This window comes from Malania oleifera, chromosome 5 (genome assembly GCF_029873635.1).
Source record: "Malania oleifera isolate guangnan ecotype guangnan chromosome 5, ASM2987363v1, whole genome shotgun sequence".
Classification (NCBI taxonomy): Eukaryota; Viridiplantae; Streptophyta; class Magnoliopsida; order Santalales; family Ximeniaceae; genus Malania; species Malania oleifera.
In genome coordinates this window covers 111,857,456-111,879,780 of record NC_080421.1, presented here as the reverse complement: position 1 = coordinate 111,879,780, position 22,325 = coordinate 111,857,456, and the positions used below count along the sequence as shown (strand labels likewise).

General features: G+C 38.4%; 2 protein-coding genes across 8 annotated transcripts in view; both read right to left on the bottom strand.

Annotated features, from left to right (window-relative positions):
• LOC131155821 (proline--tRNA ligase, cytoplasmic-like) overlaps positions 1-11,796 on the bottom strand; it is a 40,489-nt gene extending 28,693 nt beyond the window's left edge. For 2 of the 6 annotated variants that reach the window (XM_058109261.1, XM_058109258.1), the window contains exon 1: positions 11,630-11,773. The gene's annotated coding sequence lies outside the window, so the exon portion shown is untranslated. Of the gene's footprint in view, positions 1-4,137; positions 4,203-11,629 lie in introns of those variants that run through there. The other 4 variants (XM_058109259.1, XM_058109264.1, XM_058109263.1 and 1 more) reach the window with 3 other exon arrangements.
• A 2,141-nt stretch (positions 11,797-13,937) lies between these two features.
• LOC131155216 (protein transport protein SEC23 A) lies at positions 13,938-20,259 on the bottom strand. Of its 2 annotated transcripts, none has more exons than XM_058108195.1 (6): positions 19,887-20,259; positions 18,736-19,716; positions 16,613-18,433; positions 14,715-14,831; positions 14,521-14,592; positions 13,938-14,406 (listed from the first exon to the last, which is right to left on the bottom strand). In XM_058108195.1, exons 2-6 carry the CDS (start codon positions 19,219-19,221, stop codon positions 14,269-14,271), a joined length of 2,634 nt encoding a protein of 877 aa, XP_057964178.1. In that variant the 5' UTR covers positions 19,222-19,716; positions 19,887-20,259; the 3' UTR covers positions 13,938-14,268. The 2 variants fall into 2 exon arrangements, with proteins under 2 accessions (XP_057964178.1, XP_057964177.1); XM_058108194.1 differs by having other exon boundaries at positions 18,736-19,748; positions 19,887-20,243.
• Between the last annotated feature and the right edge of the window lie 2,066 nt (positions 20,260-22,325).

Genomic DNA, 22,325 nt, shown 5'->3' with positions numbered 1-22,325 from the left:
ATATCCAGTTGTACCCCTTAAGAACCTAAGAATCCACTTGACAGCATTCCAATGTTGTTGATGCTGTCAACCCGAATTCGAAAAGAACTTGCTCACCACGCTGACAGCATGTGCCAGGTTCAGCCTTTGACACACAATGTCATACATCTGACAGCCCACTGCACTAGCATAGGGAACCTTTGACATGTCACGAATCTCATCGTCCGTCTTTGGGCATTAGGCGGTAAACAGCCTGAAATGACTAGCCAACGGTGTGCTCACCGGGTTTAGCATTAGCCATGATAAACCTCTCTAGCACCTTCTCCACATAGTCGTCCTGAGATAACCATAGTCTTCCTGTAGCTCTATCCCTGCGAATCTCCATGTCAAGAATCCTCTTAGCTACACCCAAGTCTTTCATGTCGAACTTTTTTCCCAACAGAGTTTTCAATTAATTTACCTCAGTCATGTCTTTAGCAGCAATCAGCATGTCGTCAACATAAAGCAACAGAAATATGAGAGAGCCATCCTCAAGACTCCTCACATAGAAACAGCAATCGTACTCACACTTCCTGTTGACAAAACGGATCATATAGGTGTCAAACCTTTTGTACCACTGCCTTGAAGACTGCTTCAACCTGTTAAAGTGACTTCTTCAGTTTACAGACTAAGTGCTCCTGTCCAGATTGGCAAAACTCTTCTGGTTGTGTCATGTAAATTAACTCCTTCAAATCACCATGGAGGAATGCCATCTTTACGTCCATCTAATCCAGATGCATATCATGTTGCGCCACCAGTACCAACACTACCTGATGGAAGTGTGCCTGACCACAGGGGAGAAGATTTCATCATAATCAACTCCCTTCCTATGCGAGTATCCCTTTGCTACCAAGTGAGCCTTGTACTTCTCTCTTTCTCTTTCTGAAACTGCTTTTTTTCTTCCTATACACCCATTTGCATCCAATCGCCCACATCCCAGCTGGAAGCTCCACCAAGTCTCACTTCTGGTTCTTATGCAACGATTCCATCTCCTCCACCATAGTGCCCATCTAGCTACCATTCTCTTGACTGTGCATGGCCTCCTGAAAGGTAGTAGGATCCCTGCTGCTTGTGATAAGTGCATAAGACACCAGATTGTCAAAGCCGTACCTAAAGGGTGGCTTAGCGATGCCTCTGGATCTATCTACAGATATACTACAATGCGACTACTGGTGATTTGAGCTAGAACTCCTTGTGTTCTGAACACCGTCATCTCCACCGTGAGTTTCTAACTCCACCTGCACCGCCAGCTGATCTCTCGAGCTAAAACTCCCTGCATTTCTGCCCTAAGTCTCCAACTCCACCTGGATCACATGCACGTTGCTACTGCAATTTTCTAGCACCTGTTTCTCTTCTTCTTCCTGAGTACGACACAACATGGTTTTCTAATCGAAAACCACGCCTCTACTAATCACCACCCTGTTTGCTACTGGATCCCACAGCTTGAACCCTTTCACACCTTTCAGCTATCCCAAAAAGATGCACCGTTTAGACTTCGCCTCAAGCTTTTATCTTTCCTCACCATGAATGTGCGCATAGGATGGACACCCATATACTCTCAATCCAGAGTAGTCTACCTTGTTACTTGTCCACACCTTCTCTACAACTTTCCCATCTTGTAATGCCCTTGGTGATCTGTTTACCAAGAAACAAGTCATACTAACCGCCTCGGCCCAGAAGTTCATAGCGAGTCCAACATTCAACCTAAGACACCGAGCCCTCTCAGATAGGGTTCGATTCATCCTTTCCACCACTCCATTTTATTGCAATGGCTGGCATATGGTAAAATATCTTCTTATGCCTTGCTGCTCACAGAACTCTCTGAAACTCGAGTTTGGGTACTCAGTTCCATTGTCTGTCCTAAAGAACTTAACTTTTCTCCCGATCTAGTTTTCCACCTCAATTTTCCACAATTTAAACTTGGCAAACGTCTCCAACTTGTGCCATAAGAAGTAAACCTAGACCTTCCGTGAGTAATCATCGATGAGACTCACGAAGTACACATGCTCCCCTCATGATGCCACTCTCACCGATCCCTAAACGTCCGAATGAATGTAGTCCAGTATTCCCTCCGTCTTGTGCGTGGCTGCCATGAACTAAACTCTATTATGCTTCGCAAACACACACTACTTGCAGAAATTCAGCTTACATGATTTTACCCCCTTCAAAACTTTCTCTTGTGAAGTTCCTTCATTCCATGCTCACCCATATGCCCTGAACGCATATGCCACAAAAGAGTACTATCAAACTCAGACTCTAGTACTCTACGGCTGCAACTCCACCTACAACCGTTGTACCCACCAGTGTATATATATTCCACGGCACTCTCTTCCCCTTCATCACAATCAGAACGCCCTTGCTCACCTTCATTACCCCACCTTCAGATTTCTAACTAAACCCATTACAATCCAATGTGCTTAACGAAACTAGATTCTTCATTAACTCTAGTATGCGCCTGCCATCACATAACGTCCTCGCCACACCATCATACATCTGATATTCCCCAGCCCGACAACTTTGCACGCAGCGTCGTTCCCCATCAGAAGGGAACATGAACTCACCAATTTGTACATAATAAACCAGTTCTTGTTGGCGTCATATGATAAGAACACGCAGAGTCCAAGATCCAAGAATCTGCGAACTCATCTGACCCAGATGAAACCAAGAGCATATTACTGTTACTGCTCCCAAAATCTCCTTCCTCTACTACATTTGCTGTGTTTGAAGACCCTTCTTTGTTTTCAATATTCCCCTTCATCCTCCCCGGACACTCGGGTTTTATGTGCCCCTTTTTACCGCACTTAAAACACCACACGTCCTTCCTCTTCCTGGATTTGGACCGAGCCCTATGGTTGCTCGATCCATCCCGGAACTTGTCTCTCCCACGATCCTGATTCCCCTTCCCCACGAGCCCTTCACCTTGTGAACCCTCATCGGTGGCCTTCTTCCACTTATGGAACCCCAGCAATGCACTCTTGATGTCCACCAACTCCAGGGTTTCTTTTCTCCCAAGTCAGAGTCGTAACCAGATTTTCGTATGTAGGATACATAGGTAGGGAATTAAGTAGCATCAATGTTTTGTCCTCTTCCTCGAACTTCACATCAACCCGCTTCAGATCACTAATGATTTGATTGAATGTATTGATGTGCTGAGTTAGGTCTGAACCCTCTGCCATCTTAAGTCAATTTAGTTTTTGATTAAGATACAACTTGTTCGTCAATGACTTGGACATGTACCGGCTTTCCAGTTTCAGCCAAACCACCACCAGCGATTCCTCATCCATGACGTGATACATCACGTCATCGGTCAGACAATGTTGGACAGTGGACACAGTTTTTGCTTCCAGCTCCTTCCAACTCGTCTCGCCCATGCCTTCCGGCTTCTTTCCGTATAGAACCTTCACCATACCTGGCACTAGCAAGTCCTTCACCCTCCTCTGCCAAAGTTCGAAATTCCCTGTTCCATCGAACTTATTAACATTGAACTTCATCGAAGAGATCCCAGCCATTGTGAATGGTTCTGATACCAATTATTGATGCAAGTGCGCAGCGAAAACCTTGCACAAACTCGAATCAATCACGAAACAAGCAATGCAAGCATGCAATGATGAACAATAAGGAATAAGCAATCACTCAACAATGAGAATAAACGAAAGCAATAATCAAAGACACAAGATTTACGTGGTTCGACAATGTGCCTATATCCACGAGAGCAGCAACTGAATTTTCACTATCAATAATGTCAAGCTTACAACTAAGGCTACAAAATATGATTATATACAAACCCTAAGTGTAGAGGAACTTTAGAACCTATCTAAATCATCCTTGTAGCAATCCCCAAAGGAAAATCCTCCAACCCCCCCAATCTACTAATCTCCAAATTCAAAAATAGTAACTTGTGCCGAACGAAACTGTCGACAATTTGAAGCCGAGAGCATTCCTTTTGCATACTGCTTGAAGTCGTCGCCAGTTTCTTCCTGCAAACTTCTCTCTCTTGTTCTTTGTTTCACGATGCTTTCCCGGTGTATGCATTCCACTCAAATATGAGCCACATTTCCAACAACTTATTTTCTTAAGAACTTTGAATGGTCCTATCTTTTTGGCATGAAACTTTCTTACCTTTCCTGAAGGGATCCGTTATGGGTGAATTCGAACCATAACTATATCACTTTCTGAAAATTCCTGCAACCTGCAATGTACATCAGCAATAGATTTATAATGCTCATTGCTTAAATTAATTTTCATTCTTATCTAGGAGTGTAAATCATGTATATGCTTTGCAAATGTATCAGCCAGCTCACTCACTCTAGACTCAGGTAGTAATGAAATAAGATCTACTATGTGGTTTTAAATAACGGCCGCAACCGTTACACAAAGCCGTTACGTAATGGTTTTTTGGGTTACCGATACCGCTACACACTGCGAAATCGGTGGGAAGAAAAATCACAGCAGTAGCAGCTGTTACGAACTGCGACCATTACGTAAAGGCCGCTACGGCTATTACGTAACCGCTACAGGGCCGTTACACCAAAAAAATTACTTTATTTTTTACTTTTTCTACTCAATGTTTCCTTGCTTTCATAAATCATTCTCAATATACCATGTGGCGAGAGGGGGAAAGATTATAATGAGGATGACAATGATGCAAAATTTACTATTTCTTTAAATACTCACAAGAGATGCATTAATTAACAATTTGAAATTACTAACTTGTTAGGAAAATATTTTATTTTGATAATATTAGTAATGTGATATTTATGTTCTATATTTTTCAACTTCAACCTTCTTTCTTTTCTAACTATTTTATATTTGTATTATCCGTATGTCTTATGTGTCTAATAGATTAATGGAGTGTATAATGTATTTTGTTTTATTAATTAATTTAGCACACATTAGAATTTAGCACAGATAAGAACAATGAGAAGTATAAATATGCACACACACGTAATTTTTCTATCAAAAATGGTTTAAAACAATGTAAACTTGTTGCCCTTACCAAATAAATTAGTTACCCGAACTTAAGGATCCAAAATGCACTAAAACTCTTTCTAAGGGCTAAAAGCTTAAAACATGCAAGTACGCTAATATACATAAGGTTGTGCATGCTTCAAAAAAATTCACGGCCATTACACCCACTTCCCGTTATGTAACATCTGCTACTCCCACTTCCCGTTACACCCGTTATCGTTACATTACGCTACCCGCTACCACTATTTAAAACCATGATCTACAAGCTTCCTAAGACTATATCCTTTAATAACCCGAAATTAGCCAAGTCATGTGGTCCTATTCACTGAACTATTGAATGCAAACTCGGCCATAGGAAGGCATAAGTCCCAAGCTGTGATGTTCTCACCTGCCAAACATCTCAATAGATCCTTAAGGCTCCTATTTACCACTTCAGTCTGCCCATCAGTCTGTGGGTGATATGCACTAGAAAATTTGTGCTTGGTACCTAGTAATGCCCATAAGGTTTTCTAGAAGTAGCTCACAAACTTCACATCCCTATCAGAAACAATGATTTTGGGAAGACCATGAAGTCTCGCTACTTCCCTAAAAAAATATCGTGGCAATCCTGCAGGCATCGTGTGTTTTATTGCATGGAATAAAATGTGACATTTTTGAAAATTTGTCCACAACAACAAACACTGAATCATTTCCCTTAACAGTCCTGGGGAGACCTAACACAAAGTTCATAGTGATATCTTGCCCTGAATGTGTGGCACGGGCAAAGGGGTATACAATCATGAGTTCTGTTTCCTCCTCATCGCTGTCTAATAAGTACGGCATTGTGAAACAATCCTAGCAACATCTCTCTTCAAACTAGGGCAGTAGAATCTATCCTCAATCATAGCTATGGTCTTATCTCTACTGAAGTGACCCGCAACACCTCTAACATGTAATTCCCAAATCAACTGATGAAGTAGAGATGTGGATGCGATACACAGTCTAGCTCCTCTAAAGAGAAATCCATCATGAATCACAAAGTCTGGGTGAGAACTAGGAACTCTCTGCAGCAAATCAGAAAAGATATCACAGAAGTCTTTACACTGAGAGTACTGTTGCTTGATGCTATTGAAATCAACAACTTTCACCTGAAGAGTTTGTATGGTGGCTACAACTCGGCTCATAGCATTAGCAGCCTTATTCTCAACACAAGCTTGGTGTTTGAGTACAAAGGTGTACTGCTATATGTACTTGACCCATTTCATATGTCTATGCCCTAGCTTCTTCTGAGTATGTAAATACCTAAGGGCATGGTGGTCTGAAGTACAAGACAAACTTCTGCAAAAGGAGGTAGTATCTCTAGTGTCGCAGTGAGTGTACTACAACATAAAGTTCCCTGTCATAGGTAGAATACCGCTGTTCTGCCTCATTCAACTTCTCACTAAAGAAGGCTATGGGGTGTCCCTCCTGACTAAGTACTCCTCCAATGCCTACACCTGAGGCGTCACATGCAACCTCAAATAATTTCTAGAAATCTGAGAGGTGTAGCAATGGTGCCTTAGTCATCAAATTTTTTATATCCAAAAAGGCTTTTGTCGCAGATTTCGACCATGTAAATTCTCCTTTCTTGAGGCAATTTGTAATGGAGGCCATGATGGTGCTAAAGTTCCTAATGAACCTCATGTAGAATGTGGCTAACCCATGAAAACTCCTCGCATCATGTATGTTCTGGGGAGTAAGCCAATCTCTACTGGCTTTGACCTTATCAGGGTCAACAGAAACGCCATGCACAGATACAACAAAACCAAGGAAGATGATGTGCGTAGTCATGAAAGTACACTTCTCTAAATTGGCATACTTCTTCTGCTCCCTCAAAAACCTCAAACACTCTCCTCAAATGGCAAAGGTGCTACTTCCTAGCCTGGCTATAGATCAATATATCATCAAAGCAGACTACAAGAGAGTGTCCAATGAAAGGCCTTAATACCTGAGTCATAACTCTTATGAAAGTGTTTGGTGTGTTAGTTAGCCCAAATGGCATGACTAACCACTCATATAACCTATCCTTCGTGTTGAAAGTAGTTTTCTACTCATCTCCTGGTCTAATCCTAATTTGATGGTATCCACTTTTAAGATCTATCTTTAAAAAAATCTTGGATCCTACCATCTGATCAAGCATATCATCTAGTCTAGGTATGGGAAACCAATACTTGATGGTGATCTTGTTGATTGCTCCACTATCGATGCACATCGTCCAAGTGCCATTTTCATGGGAGTGAGGAGAGCAGGTCAGGCACATGGGCTCATGCTCTCCTGAATAAAGCCCTTTTCCCTCAGTTCATTCACTTGTTTCATTAACTCCTCATGTTCTCTCAGGTTCATTCTATATTGTGGAAAATTAGGCAGAGATGAACCATAAACAAGGTCAATGACATGTTGAATGTCTCTCATGTGAGGTAACTCACTAGGTGGCTCAGATATGACATCTTCAAACTCGGAAAGTATGGGTGATACTTCCAATGGTGTTTCATACTCAAGAAGGGGCACCTCAGTCTCCTTAGTAACAACCACATACACTACCTGTGTAGCTTGACTCTCCTGCTCAAACTGCTTTTTACTCATGATATTCAATGATTTTCCCCTAGTTTTTGTCTTTTCCTTCTTCATTTTCTCACCTTTCGGCTCTAGTGGACTCAAAACAATTCTCTTGCCATTCCACCTAAAGGAATAAGTGTTGGCACGCCCATTATGTGAGACATTCAAATCATACAACCAAGGTCGTCCTAACAAAATATGGACAACGTCCATGGGAAGGACATCACACCAAATCTCATCCTCATAATCACCAATTTTAATGGGGACTAGGCATCTATGGCTCATAGGCATGATAGTGGCATCAACCCAAGCTACCTTATATAGTTGTGGGTGTGGCTCAACTTTCAATCCCAACTTCTCAGCTACGGATTTAGACACAACATTCATACAGCTACCACCATCTATGATCATCTTACAACTTTTACTCACACATTTGATGTAAGTATGAAAAATAGAAGTGCGACGCCAGTCCTCCTGATCCTTGGGAATGATCATAATGCGTCTCATCACACTCAACTGGCCACTCTCATCTGGCTCACTTAACAACTCATCCTCACTAGGTACAACTTCAGGAACATATACTTGATCCTCCTCAAGCTCATCCTCACCATCTTCCCTATCAAGCTCGTCCTCCTCAAGTTCCTGGTGAGACATTGTTTGGCAAAGTGTCCTTATTTATGGCACCTGAAACACATTACATTGCCAGAACTCTGACGAGAGGATCTAGTCATGGGTGCTTTTCCCTTTTCCATAGGCTGCTAGACTGTGGGATTGCTCCCTCGGGAGGTGACTTGACCTGATTACATTGGTTGGGACTTGTCATAACTTTGTACCTTTTGAGAGTATGACTCATTTGAAGAGGCACCAAACCATTTTCCCATGGGCCCTTTACTCATTTGCTCAAAGTCATGAGCTAAATTATAGGCCTGATCAAGGGACTCAATGTGATGGGGAAACAGTTCTCTCCTCAATTCAGGCTTTAATCCTATGCAAAATCGGGAGATCTATTGACTAACCGTCTCATAGACATCACATATTATAGACAACTCATCGAATTGACTTACATATTCTGACACGGTCGTCATGCTACCCTGACACAAACTATAAATCTGATCCATAAGGCGCTCTCTATACCTAAGGAGTACATACTTCTCCCTCAACCTATCCTTCATTATGTTCCAATGCTCAATCGACCTACGATCTAACCTCGCCACTTGCCTCTCTACATTCAACCAATGGAGCTTGGCTTGCCCCGTCAACCTCATTTTTGCAAACTTAACCTGATGAGGGTCAATCATCCTATACCAATCAAAATAGGAATCCATCTCAGTCAACCAATCTTGGAAGACTTTAGGGTCCATCTGTCCATCATAGGCAGGGGCCTCTATCTTCACTTGCCTCATCACATCCTCGTAAGGATCATGATGGTCCCTACTGTAAGGTCTCCTATCTTGAAAGTCATCAACGTCATAGTCCTCATCACCCCAATGTTGGGCATAGGGCTCATGACGTGGGGGTCTCCTAACAAAGTCATCTTGGCAATTCACTCGCCTTTGTAGAGGAAGAGGAGGTCTTTCTCTAAGAGGCATAGGTGGCTCTCTAGGTTGTTCATCATCATTGCCTCGCTCAAGGGGCGGCTCTAAATTGTCTTGGAGTGGGTTATGGACTAGTTGGACTTCCAACCTATCTAGTCTTTGGTGGGTCTCAACTAGCTTTTAATTCAAGTCACAAACTTGATCTTGAAGCTCATCTATTGAGGCATCTCTCTCAACATCAGTCCTACGACCTTTGTAAGGATTCTCGACTCGAGTAAACATCCTAGGGGTTGGGGAAGGATTCAGCCAACACTACGGTAGCCCTTTGGAATGGTGTTTAGTCACACAAAGTAGGGTCAAATGTGAACCTAACCTATGCTCTAATACCAATATGATGTAGGACGGTTCTAAGTAGCCCTAGTCCTACAGTTGACCCTTTTTGTAGCATACACACAATATCACAATCTATGGGAAGAATTGAAGTAACCAAGCATGAAAATCACAAGCATATTCTAATGATCACAACTTATTGAGATTTTGAAAACGTATATGATTTGGTTTAAAAGCCCTTAGTTGATCATTTCATTCAAGTAATCAAGTTCACTTTAAAATAAGTTATATTAGCAGTCTTAGATCACAAGTTCAAGCATACAAATCAAATATCCCTAAGCACGGTACTAGCAAGCATGTTCATGTTAAAAATCTAGGAAGAGTCAAAGAGAATGAACAAGGTTTTTCAATCAAGGATTCAGGTAGAGTTTCAAAGCTTACAAGGTACTTTTAGAGGCTGTTTTAGATGGCCACAAACAAGGTATTGAAACGAGCTTACCAAAAGGTTCAGAATGACAAACACCAAGACACACGAGTACTCGATCGCACCACGAACAAGCTTGTTGATCCTTAAAAAAGTCTAGAGACAAGAATGAAGCTTAAGGAAGGTTATGGCTGTGAGCTATGAAAGAGGAGTGGGCGTGTAGTGTTGAAGATGATGTTGATGTTGTCGTGGTCTCTCACCACCCAATCTCCGGGAAGACGAAACATAGTCTCACACTACTCACTCACAAGGAAAGGAACAAGATTCACAAGTTCAAGCAAAGTCTTCCTTTTCAATTGATAATGCAAATATCCCTTTTACAATACATGTGATTGCATATTTATAGCCTTACATGAACATGCACATAACTTGCACATGACTTCTTAAGAGATTAAAGAAAATACAAAAAGTAAAACAAAATCTTTAAAACATAGGTAATGAGGTTCCTAGGAAATAGTTTGTCATAGGAAATAGCTGCCTAGGAACTAGAATAATTATGATAGTGGAGTTTAGGAACTTAAAATGAAATAAATGCTTCTTGAAAAAACAAGACTCTTTGACTTGCAAGTTGTCATCCTCTTTCCAAGCTAGCTTCCAAGAGAAGTTTCAATTGCTGCAAAAATTTACATCCAATGGTAGACTTCGGAGGGTGGTCATCCACGAGTCACAATATCCGCGAAAGATACTTGAGGTATCCCCATCATTTCTGCTATAAGATCATACAAAACATGTCCTCCACCCATCTTTGGAAGGCTATAAATTGGTCTAATGGTACAATTTGCAGCGGATTGTATAATGGTGGGGAGTGAACCGACTGGCACAATTGATCCCCAATAACGAGTTCAGACTCAAAACTGCATAATGCAGCCATGATTAAGTTTTAAAAAGAAATCCTTCCAAATTTCCCACAGATGGTGCCAACTACTGCTACCAAAATTTGTTCAGGAGAATTTGGATCAATCACGACTTTGATCACCTACCAAGAATAAGAAAAAAACAGCTTAGAGGACTCGGGATATATTCCAAGGGGTCATTCTAATAACTAAGTTAGTGAATTTGAAAGGATTGTATGTTTGCAATAGTAAAAGTATGGATGAGAATGAGATAAGATGAGACAATTTGCCTTCCTTTGGGAATCCTTTTTATAGGAATTGGGGTACCCCCTATTGATTTCCCTACTAAGTCGCTGGGGTTACATTTCGGATAGGTTACTAGGGTGTAAAAATTGGTATAATAAAACCCTAATAGACGTTATCTTCTTTCCATTAATCCCTCGGTATCCTTTCAGTTTTTGGTCTTACATTAGTTAATGCTAAGTTTAATGTAGGATCTCTTTTAGATTATATCAACAGGTATATCAAACGGAGCCTAAAATTTAAAAAATTAGTTGTTTAACATTCAGCAAAAGAGCCAAATCAATCATATTGCGTGATCACATCAGTTACAAAATTAATTTTGGCAGAAGCAACCAAAAAAATACATATAATGAAAACAGCGATAAAATCAAGTGCACTACATCCCTATGCTGCCAGTGCATGGAACATAGAACAGCTCCGCTTGTTGGGGTGAGCTGTTCACTATTGGCAACCAAAAGTCATAACGCATAGATTTAAAGTTCCTCAGCAGACTAATGAAGGGTGGTGCGTCAAACCAAAGCCCTAACTACAAAAATGCGACAAAAAAATAGAGAGAAATCAAGTCCCAGAGAGAGAGAAAGTACCGGAAATGAAGCCAACGGAGGCGATTACGGCAGGCGCCGCCGAGCTGAGCTACAAAGTCGCCGACGGAAGAAGAAAGAAGTAGGGTGGTTCTAAGGACAGGCTTATGAAATTATTAAATATATATATTGTGCCTTTTGCTGATAACAGGACCCAATTTTGAGTTTGTATTTATGTCAATTTGGATTTAGGTTTATATAAATTTTAATAAAATTGAAGATAATTTTTTTTATATTTTATTTTATTTTTGTCGAATTTGATATTTAAAAACAATATAAACATAAAATATTAAAAAAATCAATTTAATATAAAAATGTGTTCATTTTTTACAAAAATATTACAAAAAAAAAATTCGAATTATTTTTGGTTTTGCAATACAAGTAACAATTTAAAAAAACAGGAGAAACGGCATAAACCCCTCCTATGGATAAATCAAAATCAACAAAATGTCTTACGATTTTATATAATTATCAATTCCCTTTTTAATTTTTAGAATAATAAAAAGTTATAATTTCATTAACTCTTGTGTTACACAAATGTGTTAAAATATTAAAATATCTCATATAATTAATTAACGTTAAAAAAAAAAAAATAGATGGGGTGGTAGCAATCGTCCAAGTACAAGGGCGGAGGGGTCAGGGATGGATCCGAGGACCAAGGGTGCCATTTGTCTCCCTAACCTCCAGCTTTTTATTAACATTAGTATATTTTAATTAATTTTTATTAATATTATATTACTAGTCAGACTCCTAATATTTTTAGGTTTATTAGATAATTATTGAGATTCGACACTAAAATAAATATCTTGAATTCTTATTTTTAATTTTATATCTAATATATCTAGTGATTAATGTTTTTCATAGGTCTTCATAAACATACGTAAGCTCTATTTAATAATAATGGGAACTATATTGAACAATTTGGTTGTTATTTGGATTTTAAAAAAAATTATCATTTAAGGACATTTTTGTGCATTAAAATAGCATTTTTCATCTAATATATTGATTTCCATAAATAAAAAAACAAAAAAAAAAAACGAATGGTATTATAACTCTTACATAGTTTTTAAAATTACACATGAGTTTAATGCTTACAATAAAACCACAAAATGGCTTAGTGATTTTTTAGCGAACCACAAAAGAGCTTATGTAATTTTCTTAAAATTTTAACACTATCCACTCGTAAAATTAATTTTATATTTATTTTTAAGCAATTACAAAAATATCACTTATTTTCTACTTTTTAAGATTTGTATAAGATAGTTATAAAATAGATTTTTTTTAATTTTTTTATTTATAATATAATTATAAGAAAATTAGAAGAAAAAAAATCTGTGATTTTGTAATTATTTTAAAATTATACATGAAAAATGAAAATATTTTCTATAACTAAACAAATCATTTATATTCTACCTTTCTAATACAAATATTAGAAAAATAAAAAACAGACCATCGTTTTGATAATTTGTTGGAAAACTCAAAATGAAAACTTAAAATATTTTCTACAACTAAACTTGTTCTTACTACAATTTGATTTTACACATATTAGCAATTTAATTTTTTTTAGCTATTATCATTTTAGAAATTATATTCATTTTTAATAATATTTTATATCAAAAAGAATACAGTAGTTCATTCCTTTTTTTTTTTTTTTCCTTTCATTTCTTTAAATAAAATCATTTATTCGAACAGACCCGTAAAAAAGAGTAACAGCGTCATTTTTTTTTTTTTTCTTTTTTTTTTTTACTAGAAAATTAGCTTTTTCCAAATACAAAGTTGCTCATGTTAGGAAAAGAAAAATAGTAATAGTTAGAACAAGTTTAGAAGCTAATAAAAATCATAAGTATATCAAAAGCGAGTAGGAATTTTGATGACCCAATTTTTTATCAAATACAAAAAATATTCTTAACATAAAAGAGGTGTGGAATAAGAGAGTACAGATGAACAAAAAGAGAGCACATGGATGGTGATTGTTCTTGGATAAATATTAAATACTGCTATTCAGAAATCAATAAGGATATCAATTTAAAATAAATTTCCAGTCTTAAGTTGTATTAAACAACAATAAATAGTAGAAATAATTTTTTTGTGACATATTCATTAATCTCTTAACTATTATTAAAAAAATTTTAAAATTATAGCCACATCTGCAAAACAATTTTGATGGCGAATAACCACAATCACATGGCAATTTGGCTACAACGTCGAAGAATATATGCAGAGAGTTTAGAACATAATGAAACGAGGTGCGATCGGGGAAACTTCAAAGTACAAATGTACAATTTACCCTTCAAAAGAAAACATGGTTCGATAGAGGAAATCTTCATTGCTTTGCTATGTCATTCCATTCCAAAATGAGGAACAAATGCAGTTTCACAATTGAGTTTACAGTATAAAAGCAAAGCTCAAGTTTTAAGGGCAGGGAGAGGGAGCATGCCATCCATTTGATCAACATTCCCAACCCAGACTGTTGGATTTGCCTTCCCTTTACCAAGGAAAAGAAAAATGAACACACAAAGGAAACAGGGGAGGCAAAGATTTCCATTGCCAATGGTATAATAAAGGATACAAGCTCCCAAATACTCACTACTCCCATTCAGGAGGAACTGAGGCCGCAAACTAAAACAGCTCATCACATATGCTTAACTTGGTTCCGGTGGCACCACTTTCAAACTACGCATCCACTCGCAGAAGCTAGGATCATCAAAGTGAAGAAAGCTGCTTTTCAATCTAGTCCTCTGCTCTGTCGTCAGAGATCGAAGCTGTGGAAATCTTGCCTCCTATAATCAAAGGTTCATGATATTCTCATTACTCTCTTAAAACCACATGCATTTAAACTTAGAAGGATAACTGCTTAACTAGACAACAATTCAGTCCACTTTTCTTCTGCTCACCTGCTCATATGGAGGATCTTTGTGTGCTGGTATCATCCGAGAGACGAAATATCGGGCCTGGGAGCTCCCTTCCTGCACAAATTCACACACAACTTTCTTCTTATGCTTTCATTGGTCACCAGGTGGAATATATAGAGGACAGAGCCACTTGCGGTTTACAAAAAATAATGACAAAGACGCAAAAGTAAACAAACCTTGAATGAAAGGATTCGAGGGGCAGGAAATCTCAGTTCAGTGAGCTCTTCTGCCAATGTCCTGCAAGCAGCCAGAGCTGCCGCACTTCTTCCCTCCTGAGCAGCAAGTTCAGCACCCTGAATGCCACCAATGGAGATGAGTATATATTAAATTTTGGGATTGAGAAAATCAGAAGTAAAGAGTAACACTACTAGCAGGGGCATGCTCAGAAAAAAAAACAATTAAAGTATCTTTACACACTCAAAACAAGACCAAAATAGGGGGACTCCCTCTCTTACTACTCCTGTCATGGTAGTCAAAACACAATCCAAAAAATATTTTTGTTGCAATGTGAAAGCATCTGATTTTCCATTAACCCTGCATTTGGGAACATAGAGTTTGGACCTTAAATTTGGACATACGGATTTGGACAAAACGTAGTACAAAACTGTATTGAGTTTTACAAATCCAAGACTCAACATTCATGCTTCCAAACACTACCTAAGAGAACATTGATATAATTCAATTAGACTAAATAAGTGTATCAAGAGAAAAAAGAAAATCAAAACAAAGTGGAACACTATGAATACAAACTGTCAAGCCAGTAAACTGAGGTAGTTCAATCATTATTTTGAGTAACATGAACAAAACAATAGCATCCCAATGTAGGACAGCAACAGAAAAAGAGGAGAAAACAAACAGCTTAGAGAGCGAAAATAGAGTGAGGAGAGAGTAAAACAGAGAAGAGAAGGGAATAGAAAGAGAAAACAAGAAGAACAAGGAAGAAGGGACATGAGGGGGGACAGAATCAGATGTGAAGGAGAGAGGAAAGGGACTGCAGTGGGATAGAGAGACCAAGTGAGTCTCTACTAATCATCCAAAAGCTGCTTAGTCTTACAACATAAGCCTATATTTATTAAGAAAAAAACTAAGAAACCCTAAAAAAAAAAAAAAATTTTAAACCCAAAACAATCAAAAATTATAAAATAACCCCAAAGTAATTAAAAGTTACCGAACAAAACAAATATCCCCAGACTAATATATAAATCCTAAATTGTAGATCTTTGAATGCCTCGCATTATCCATAGGCACCATGCTCCCGTTCCTTTATGGGGTCCTATCGGGGTAGGTAGGCCCAAGCCTTTCCCTCACCACACACCACCATGTCCCCATGGTTTTGCCCATTAAAACCCATCAAGGGCTGTCAGTGTCACTGTAGGCACATGCTAACTATCTTTAGGGAATGATGAAAGGGGGCTAATAAAGGAGGGAAAGATGATTATGACCATACTATGATAACGTGTATAGCACTGGCGGTGGCAATGGTTATATCTGTGGCATAGTGTTTTAATGATGACCGTGGGAGTAGATGTATCAATAAGAAAAAAACTGCAAAGTCAATTATGTTTGTTTCAAGTTCAACAAAAAACATAATTGCTTATTTGTTACCAAAAATTTTCAAAGTCCATTAAAAATAAAACTTAAAACTGCTCAAAAAATGGGGGAGAACCCATTGAACCCAACCAACTAGTACTTAAATCATCAGAAACTTTACCATAAGAAGATTTCAAAAAGCAGCACAGTTATAATTGTGCTGCCCCATTCAATGAAATTCCTCAATACTTGAGGAGAACAAGAAGCAAAGTTTGCAGTGCAGAGACCTGACTGCTGTACATGTGCAAATAAAAAAGAGTGTGCACATGCATACAAGGCTTCACAACCCAACCCCACACCCACGCCTTTTCTTAATCAACACATGCACAAACACAAAAACACACACACTGCAATTCAATATATGTAGAAGTTCTGGCATGAGTAGAAAAGCAAAAAGAAAATGAATGTACATGTGGATCTGCAGCACCAAGACCAACAAAACCTGCCATGCTACAATAACAAGAAGATGAGCTGAGGGGCATACCAGCCAAATAAAGACATCTGTGCCATGATCAAGAACAACTGCTGCATCAGACTGCATAGCAAGGTCATAAGCTGGAAGCTCCTCAAAAGTGCCACCTTCCCTGTGCATTAGACAACGAGGTGCCACCATACGAAGTGACAAATCAAAGGACGCATTCAAGAACAGATTCCTCATTACAGACCTCTCATCTTCATGGCCAATTATGCCCCCCAAAAGAGGACCCCTTCTTAGATGGAATAAGTACTCTGGCAATAAGGAAAGCTCCTTGGGAAACCGATGAAGCTTTGACTTAGGTAATTGGGACCCAAATTTAAGAGCAATGTCTTTGATTCTTTCATCTATTGTTGCTTGCATATGAATAGCATCAGAAGAATTTTTAGCTCGCAAAAGGGTTCTCTTTGCAATAAGAACAGCGGCCACTTCAATTTGGACACTTTCAAGATATCCTGAAACACTATCCACAGTTGGCAATCTGACAGTAATTACTCTTGAAATGTCAGCTTGATAAGCATTTGAATATTGAATAGCAAATTGGAAATACACATAATCACTCTTGATGTCACCCTTTGATTCCATGGAGAGTGAGAAGCACTGTGTTTCTTCAACACTCAACATCTGAACAGAGAGAGATGCATCATTTTTGAAAGTTTCACGGGTGTCTGAATGTGCCTCTTCACCAGGACCAACAACCTGAGTAATGAGAATATCATCCGAACAACGAACCTCCAACAAACCATGTGAACCTGCTGCCCTAGTAGATGCCCTTTGCAAGTTCACACCAAATGCCTCTCCAAAGTCATCATGAAGCACCAGAACACCACCAGAAGCTTTTGCAAGGGGCTGCAAAACTGGAACTCTTACTGGGCATGTTCCAGCACAGAGAATATCCACAACCGTATTGTGCCGATAAGCCTCATGACCTAGATGCTGCATCCACTTCAAAGCTGTTTTCTCCATATGGGGATAGTTTGGGTGATTGTAAGAATGAGGGACTGATCCGGGGCCATAAGTATTTGGTCCACCAGCACAAACAATTATTCTGATATTGCCTCCTGACCTTTTAATTATTCCTCGGGACATTTCTGCTGATGGCCCTTGAATTATTGCCAGAGCAACCTCCACTGCCGTACCCAGGCATCGATCCCTTGACACTTCCGGAGTGTTCAATTTGTACGGCCTCAATGATGAGAATATTGAGTGTGCCACAGGTAATGAAACATGGAGCGGTGACAAGTACACACCGGTGCCATATATCAATGCTTTCAATGACTCCTGTGCTGGTGACTTACTACCAGGAAGAACATCAGCAGATGCAGTTGAATCCTCTGAAAAATCATATACAGAAACGGTGCGACCATACAATATAATCCCAATTCGTGTTGTCGGGGGAAGTGAATCAACAAATGCATGCAAGGAGCCTTGTAAATGCTGCAAGTGGGGCTCATCTAAGCATTCATCTATAACAAGAACAACAGGTGCAGACAATCTTGAATCAGATACTGGAATAAAACCAGGTCTAGAATTCCCAGTTTGTACATAATCAACCATGGGAAATGACAGTTCTGGAAAATTTCGAAGCTCCTCTTTGCTGGGAGCAATGTATTCACCCTGACTTCCATTCAGGTTGCCGCAAATTACACACTGCCACTGGCCTGAACCTGGTAAAATGCTGCAATAGATGTTTGCATAAGCTCCACAATTTTGGCAACGGTGTGGATCACGCTGCATTATTTGAGGACCAAGCGAGATCTCTCTCCCAGGAGAGACCAATGCGCCAAAACCCAAACTGGGAACATTTGCCTGTTTCTTTTGTTTCAATACCTACAAAATGAAACAGGCAGAACATAATTACACTAACTGGGAAAGCAAATTTTAATATGTAAACCACTTATGAATTGTAAGATGAAAAATGTAGATAGATTTACCGAACAATGCTATTTAAAATTGTTACCAAATGTTTATTATAATTTTTTTTTTTTAAGTTACCAAGTGACATGACACATTATATTCTAATCAAAACTAATCGTGCAAGGATTTCACTGAATGAGTGCTTAATATGACAGAAAAAACACAAGCAAAGAAAGTACTATAACTACATGCACAAGAGAGAGAAAGAGAGAAACCTTATGAGCAGAAAATAAAACATATGGTGATTTTTCATCAAGTATCGAATCCTCCATAGCATCAGAACCCTGGTGTTGCAACTCAACTGATCCATTTGAATAATGGGGAGGTGAAGATGTGGGCAAAGATGAACCCGATGAGAAGGCCACTGGCTGGGGAGATGCAGGAGAACTTCGAAAAGGCACAGCAGCAGGCCGGAGAGGGGAAGAAAAGATAGGAGGACCAGGAGGTGTGCTCAAATGAGGAACAGGGCTGCCCGTCTTAATCCCATTGGCTGGCGAAGGAACAAGTGGGGTTTTTATTGAGGGGGAAGGAATCTGGTCCTGTTGTAAAATAGGTGGTGGAAATCTAGCTGCTCCAGGTGAAGGGAAAGCAGAAGGACTTGGTTTTTTATCAGGGCGAGGGGTTGGTGTGTCTGAATTTGTGGGGGTAATAGCCACAGAAAACCCAAGGGACGGTGGAGGTGGTTGTGGATGATTAGCCATGAGATTAGGTATCTCCTTATGACAGAGAATAATTCTCAAGAACTAAAGACAATATCAAAGTTCACAAGGAAGAATAACAAGAGTCCGAATACAAACTGAATTCTGGAAAAAGATGATACAAACTATGACCTTTGAATTATTTGCAGGGAATTTCGGTGATCAATAAACGACAGAAATTCCCTGCTAATTAAGTCAGCAGTATACAAAAAACACCAAATCAGTGCATAAACAAATTCCACCAAAGAGTTCCAGTACACTTCTATCGCATAAATCCTTTAGATTCTGCAAAAGAAAACTGACCACCTAAAACCCCAGGGCGAGACGAGAAACAATAACAACTTTTGAATAAAAAACGGTTCAAGATTGAAAGCAAGAAACCCCAATAAAGCACCAAAATTTCATCTCCCCAGATCAAACCCAGTTCGAGATACAAAAGGGTTTTGCAGAAAACCCAATTCGAGATTGAAAGCATACACAACGAGCAATTCTCTGAATCTGCACAATTAGAGCTGTCAAAAGAATCCTCGCTTCAAACAAGAAAAAAAAAAACAAAAAATCAATCAGAAAAAAAAATGGAATTAAACAATGATTGATGAAACAAATTTTTTTTCTTAAAAAATCTAGGGTTTTCGGGTGTATGAAACGAAAAAATACAAAACGCATACCTGGAACTGGAAATCGCCAAAATAAGGAAATGGGTTTTAAATATTATCAAAATTTGAGATGCTATAGATATATTATTCAGAGTTGTGATACTGGATGAGCTTTTTCTTCAACCTCTGTGCTGTGCTGTTCCATGGTGTGCTGTGCTGTGAGAGAGACTTCAAGAGTTGCCCGCACTGCCTTTGGGTTTTGAGGGATGGTCAATGCCTAACGACGGGCGCGTGGGGATTCGAAGCTGGCATTGCTGCAGCTTCGCTGAGTCGGGGATGGTTTTGCGGCTTCTGCCAACGCAATACCTTGAAGCAAAACGACGTCGCTGGCCAAAGTTAACCGTAAATGTTACACAGGGACGTGTGCCTATTTCCTAAATTCTACACTCATCCAACATAAATCTCCCTCTTATATTAATAAAAATTGAACCACTTGCTATATATTTAATATTTAAAAAATAGGCACACGAACATATGGAGGGGAGGTCCCTACATAATTTTTCGATTAATTTTGTAAAATATTTTAATTTAAGTTAATTAGATGTCTAATTAAATTAGGTCAAAACATTCAAAAATCTAAATAATTAATTCATTAAATACTTATTTAATATTAATTAATCGATATTAACTTAATGTAATCAATGCATTATTCTTGTTGCGATATTCGACAAATTGGGGTTGAAATTCCTACTTGAATTGAGTTCATGCTGCAATACTGATTAAAATAGATAAAAACTCTTCTTACGTGTTGGCTGAGGGCACAGCAGGCGTAAGCATGAGATTAGTCTGGCACACAAGTCCAAGAAACCCATCATATAAAATAATAGATAAAAACTCAAGACACTGTCTGACTTTGTAGATTATGATTAAACTATACAAACAAACAAACAAAAATCAAGCCTTAGTCCCACTAAGTGGGATCGGCTATATGAATCATTTTCCGCCAATTAATGCGATCATGGACCATTTCTTTTGATAGATTCAAGGATATTAAATCCTTACTCACTATCTCCTCCCAAGTTATTTTAGGTCTACCCCTACCCCTTCTACTGCCCCCCACAGTAACTAAGTCACTCTTCCTCACAGGTGCACTATAAGGCCTACCTTGCAAGTGTCCATACCATCTGAGTCGCCGCTCCCTTATCTTATCTTCTATAGAAGCTACACCTAACCTACCACGAATATGTTCATTCCTAAATTTATCTTTCAATGTTATACCACTCATACATCTAAACATCCTCATCTCGACAACTTTTACTTTTTGGATATTATGTTTCTTTGTCGCCCAACATTCTAATTCATAGAGCATAGTTGGTCTTATAGCTGTCTTATAAAACTTCCCTTTCAATTTTAAGGGTATTCTACGATCACATAGAACACTTGAAGCACTTCTCCATTTTACCTAACCTGCTTTAACTTTATGCATTACATCATCTTCAATTTCTCCTTCAGCTTGCATAATAGATCCAAAGTATCGAAATCTACAAGTGCTATTTATTTCTTCATTATCAAGTTTAACTTTGTCTCCAATATTCTTCCTATTATTACTAAAATTACATTTCATATATTTTGTTTTATTTATACTTATCTTAAAGCTTCTCTCCATAATTCTAACTCAACCTCTATTTCATCCCTAATTTCATCAACTAATACAATATTATCTGCAAACAACATACACCATGGAACCTCATTTTGAATACTCTTAGTCAATTGGTCCATGACTAAAGCAAAAAAGATAAGGACTCAAAGCAGATCCTTGATGTACACCTATGGTAATTGGAAATTCTCTAGTTTCTCCATCTATAGTCTTTACACTAGTCATTACTCCATCGTACATATCCTTAATAACATCGGTATACCTACAACATACACCTTTTTTTTCTAAAACCCACCATAGAACTTCCCTAGGTATCCTATCATATGTTTTCTCAAGGTCAAGAAATATCATATGCAAGTCCCTATTCTTTTTCCTAAACTTTTCCATTAATCTTCTTAAAAGATAAATAGCTTATATGGTAGATCTCCCAAGCATAAAACCAAATTTATTTTTTGCGATATTCGTTTCTAACCTCAATCTTTGTTCAACTACTATTTCTCATAGTTTCATCGTATGACTCATAAGTTTAATTCCACGATAGTTATTACAATTTTGAATATCTTCTTTATTTTTGTATATAGGTATTAAAGTGTTTTTCCTCCGTTCATCTGACATGTTCTTAGTTTTTACAATTGTATTAAATAAATTAGTTAATCATATAATTCCGTTATCACCTAAGCATTTCCAAACTTCAATTGGGATGTTATCTGGTCTCATAACTTTCCCATTTTTCATTTTTTTTAGTACAAACTTAACTTCCTTAACTCTAATTTTGCAAATAAATCTTATATTTTTAGTCTTTTACTCATTTGACAATTCTAAATTTAAGTCTTCTATTTGGTTTACATTAAATA

Coding starts and splice junctions, on each gene's coding strand:
- LOC131155216 (XM_058108195.1), bottom strand. CDS start 19,221: ATGGCTAATCATCCACAACCACCTCCACCGTCCCTTGGGTTTTCTGTG. Junction 18,434..18,735: donor TTTTATTTTCTGCTCATAAG/GTTTCTCTCTTT, acceptor TTCATTTTGTAG/GTATTGAAACAAAAGAAACA. Junction 14,593..14,714: donor CTCGAATCCTTTCATTCAAG/GTTTGTTTACTT, acceptor GAATTTGTGCAG/GAAGGGAGCTCCCAGGCCCG.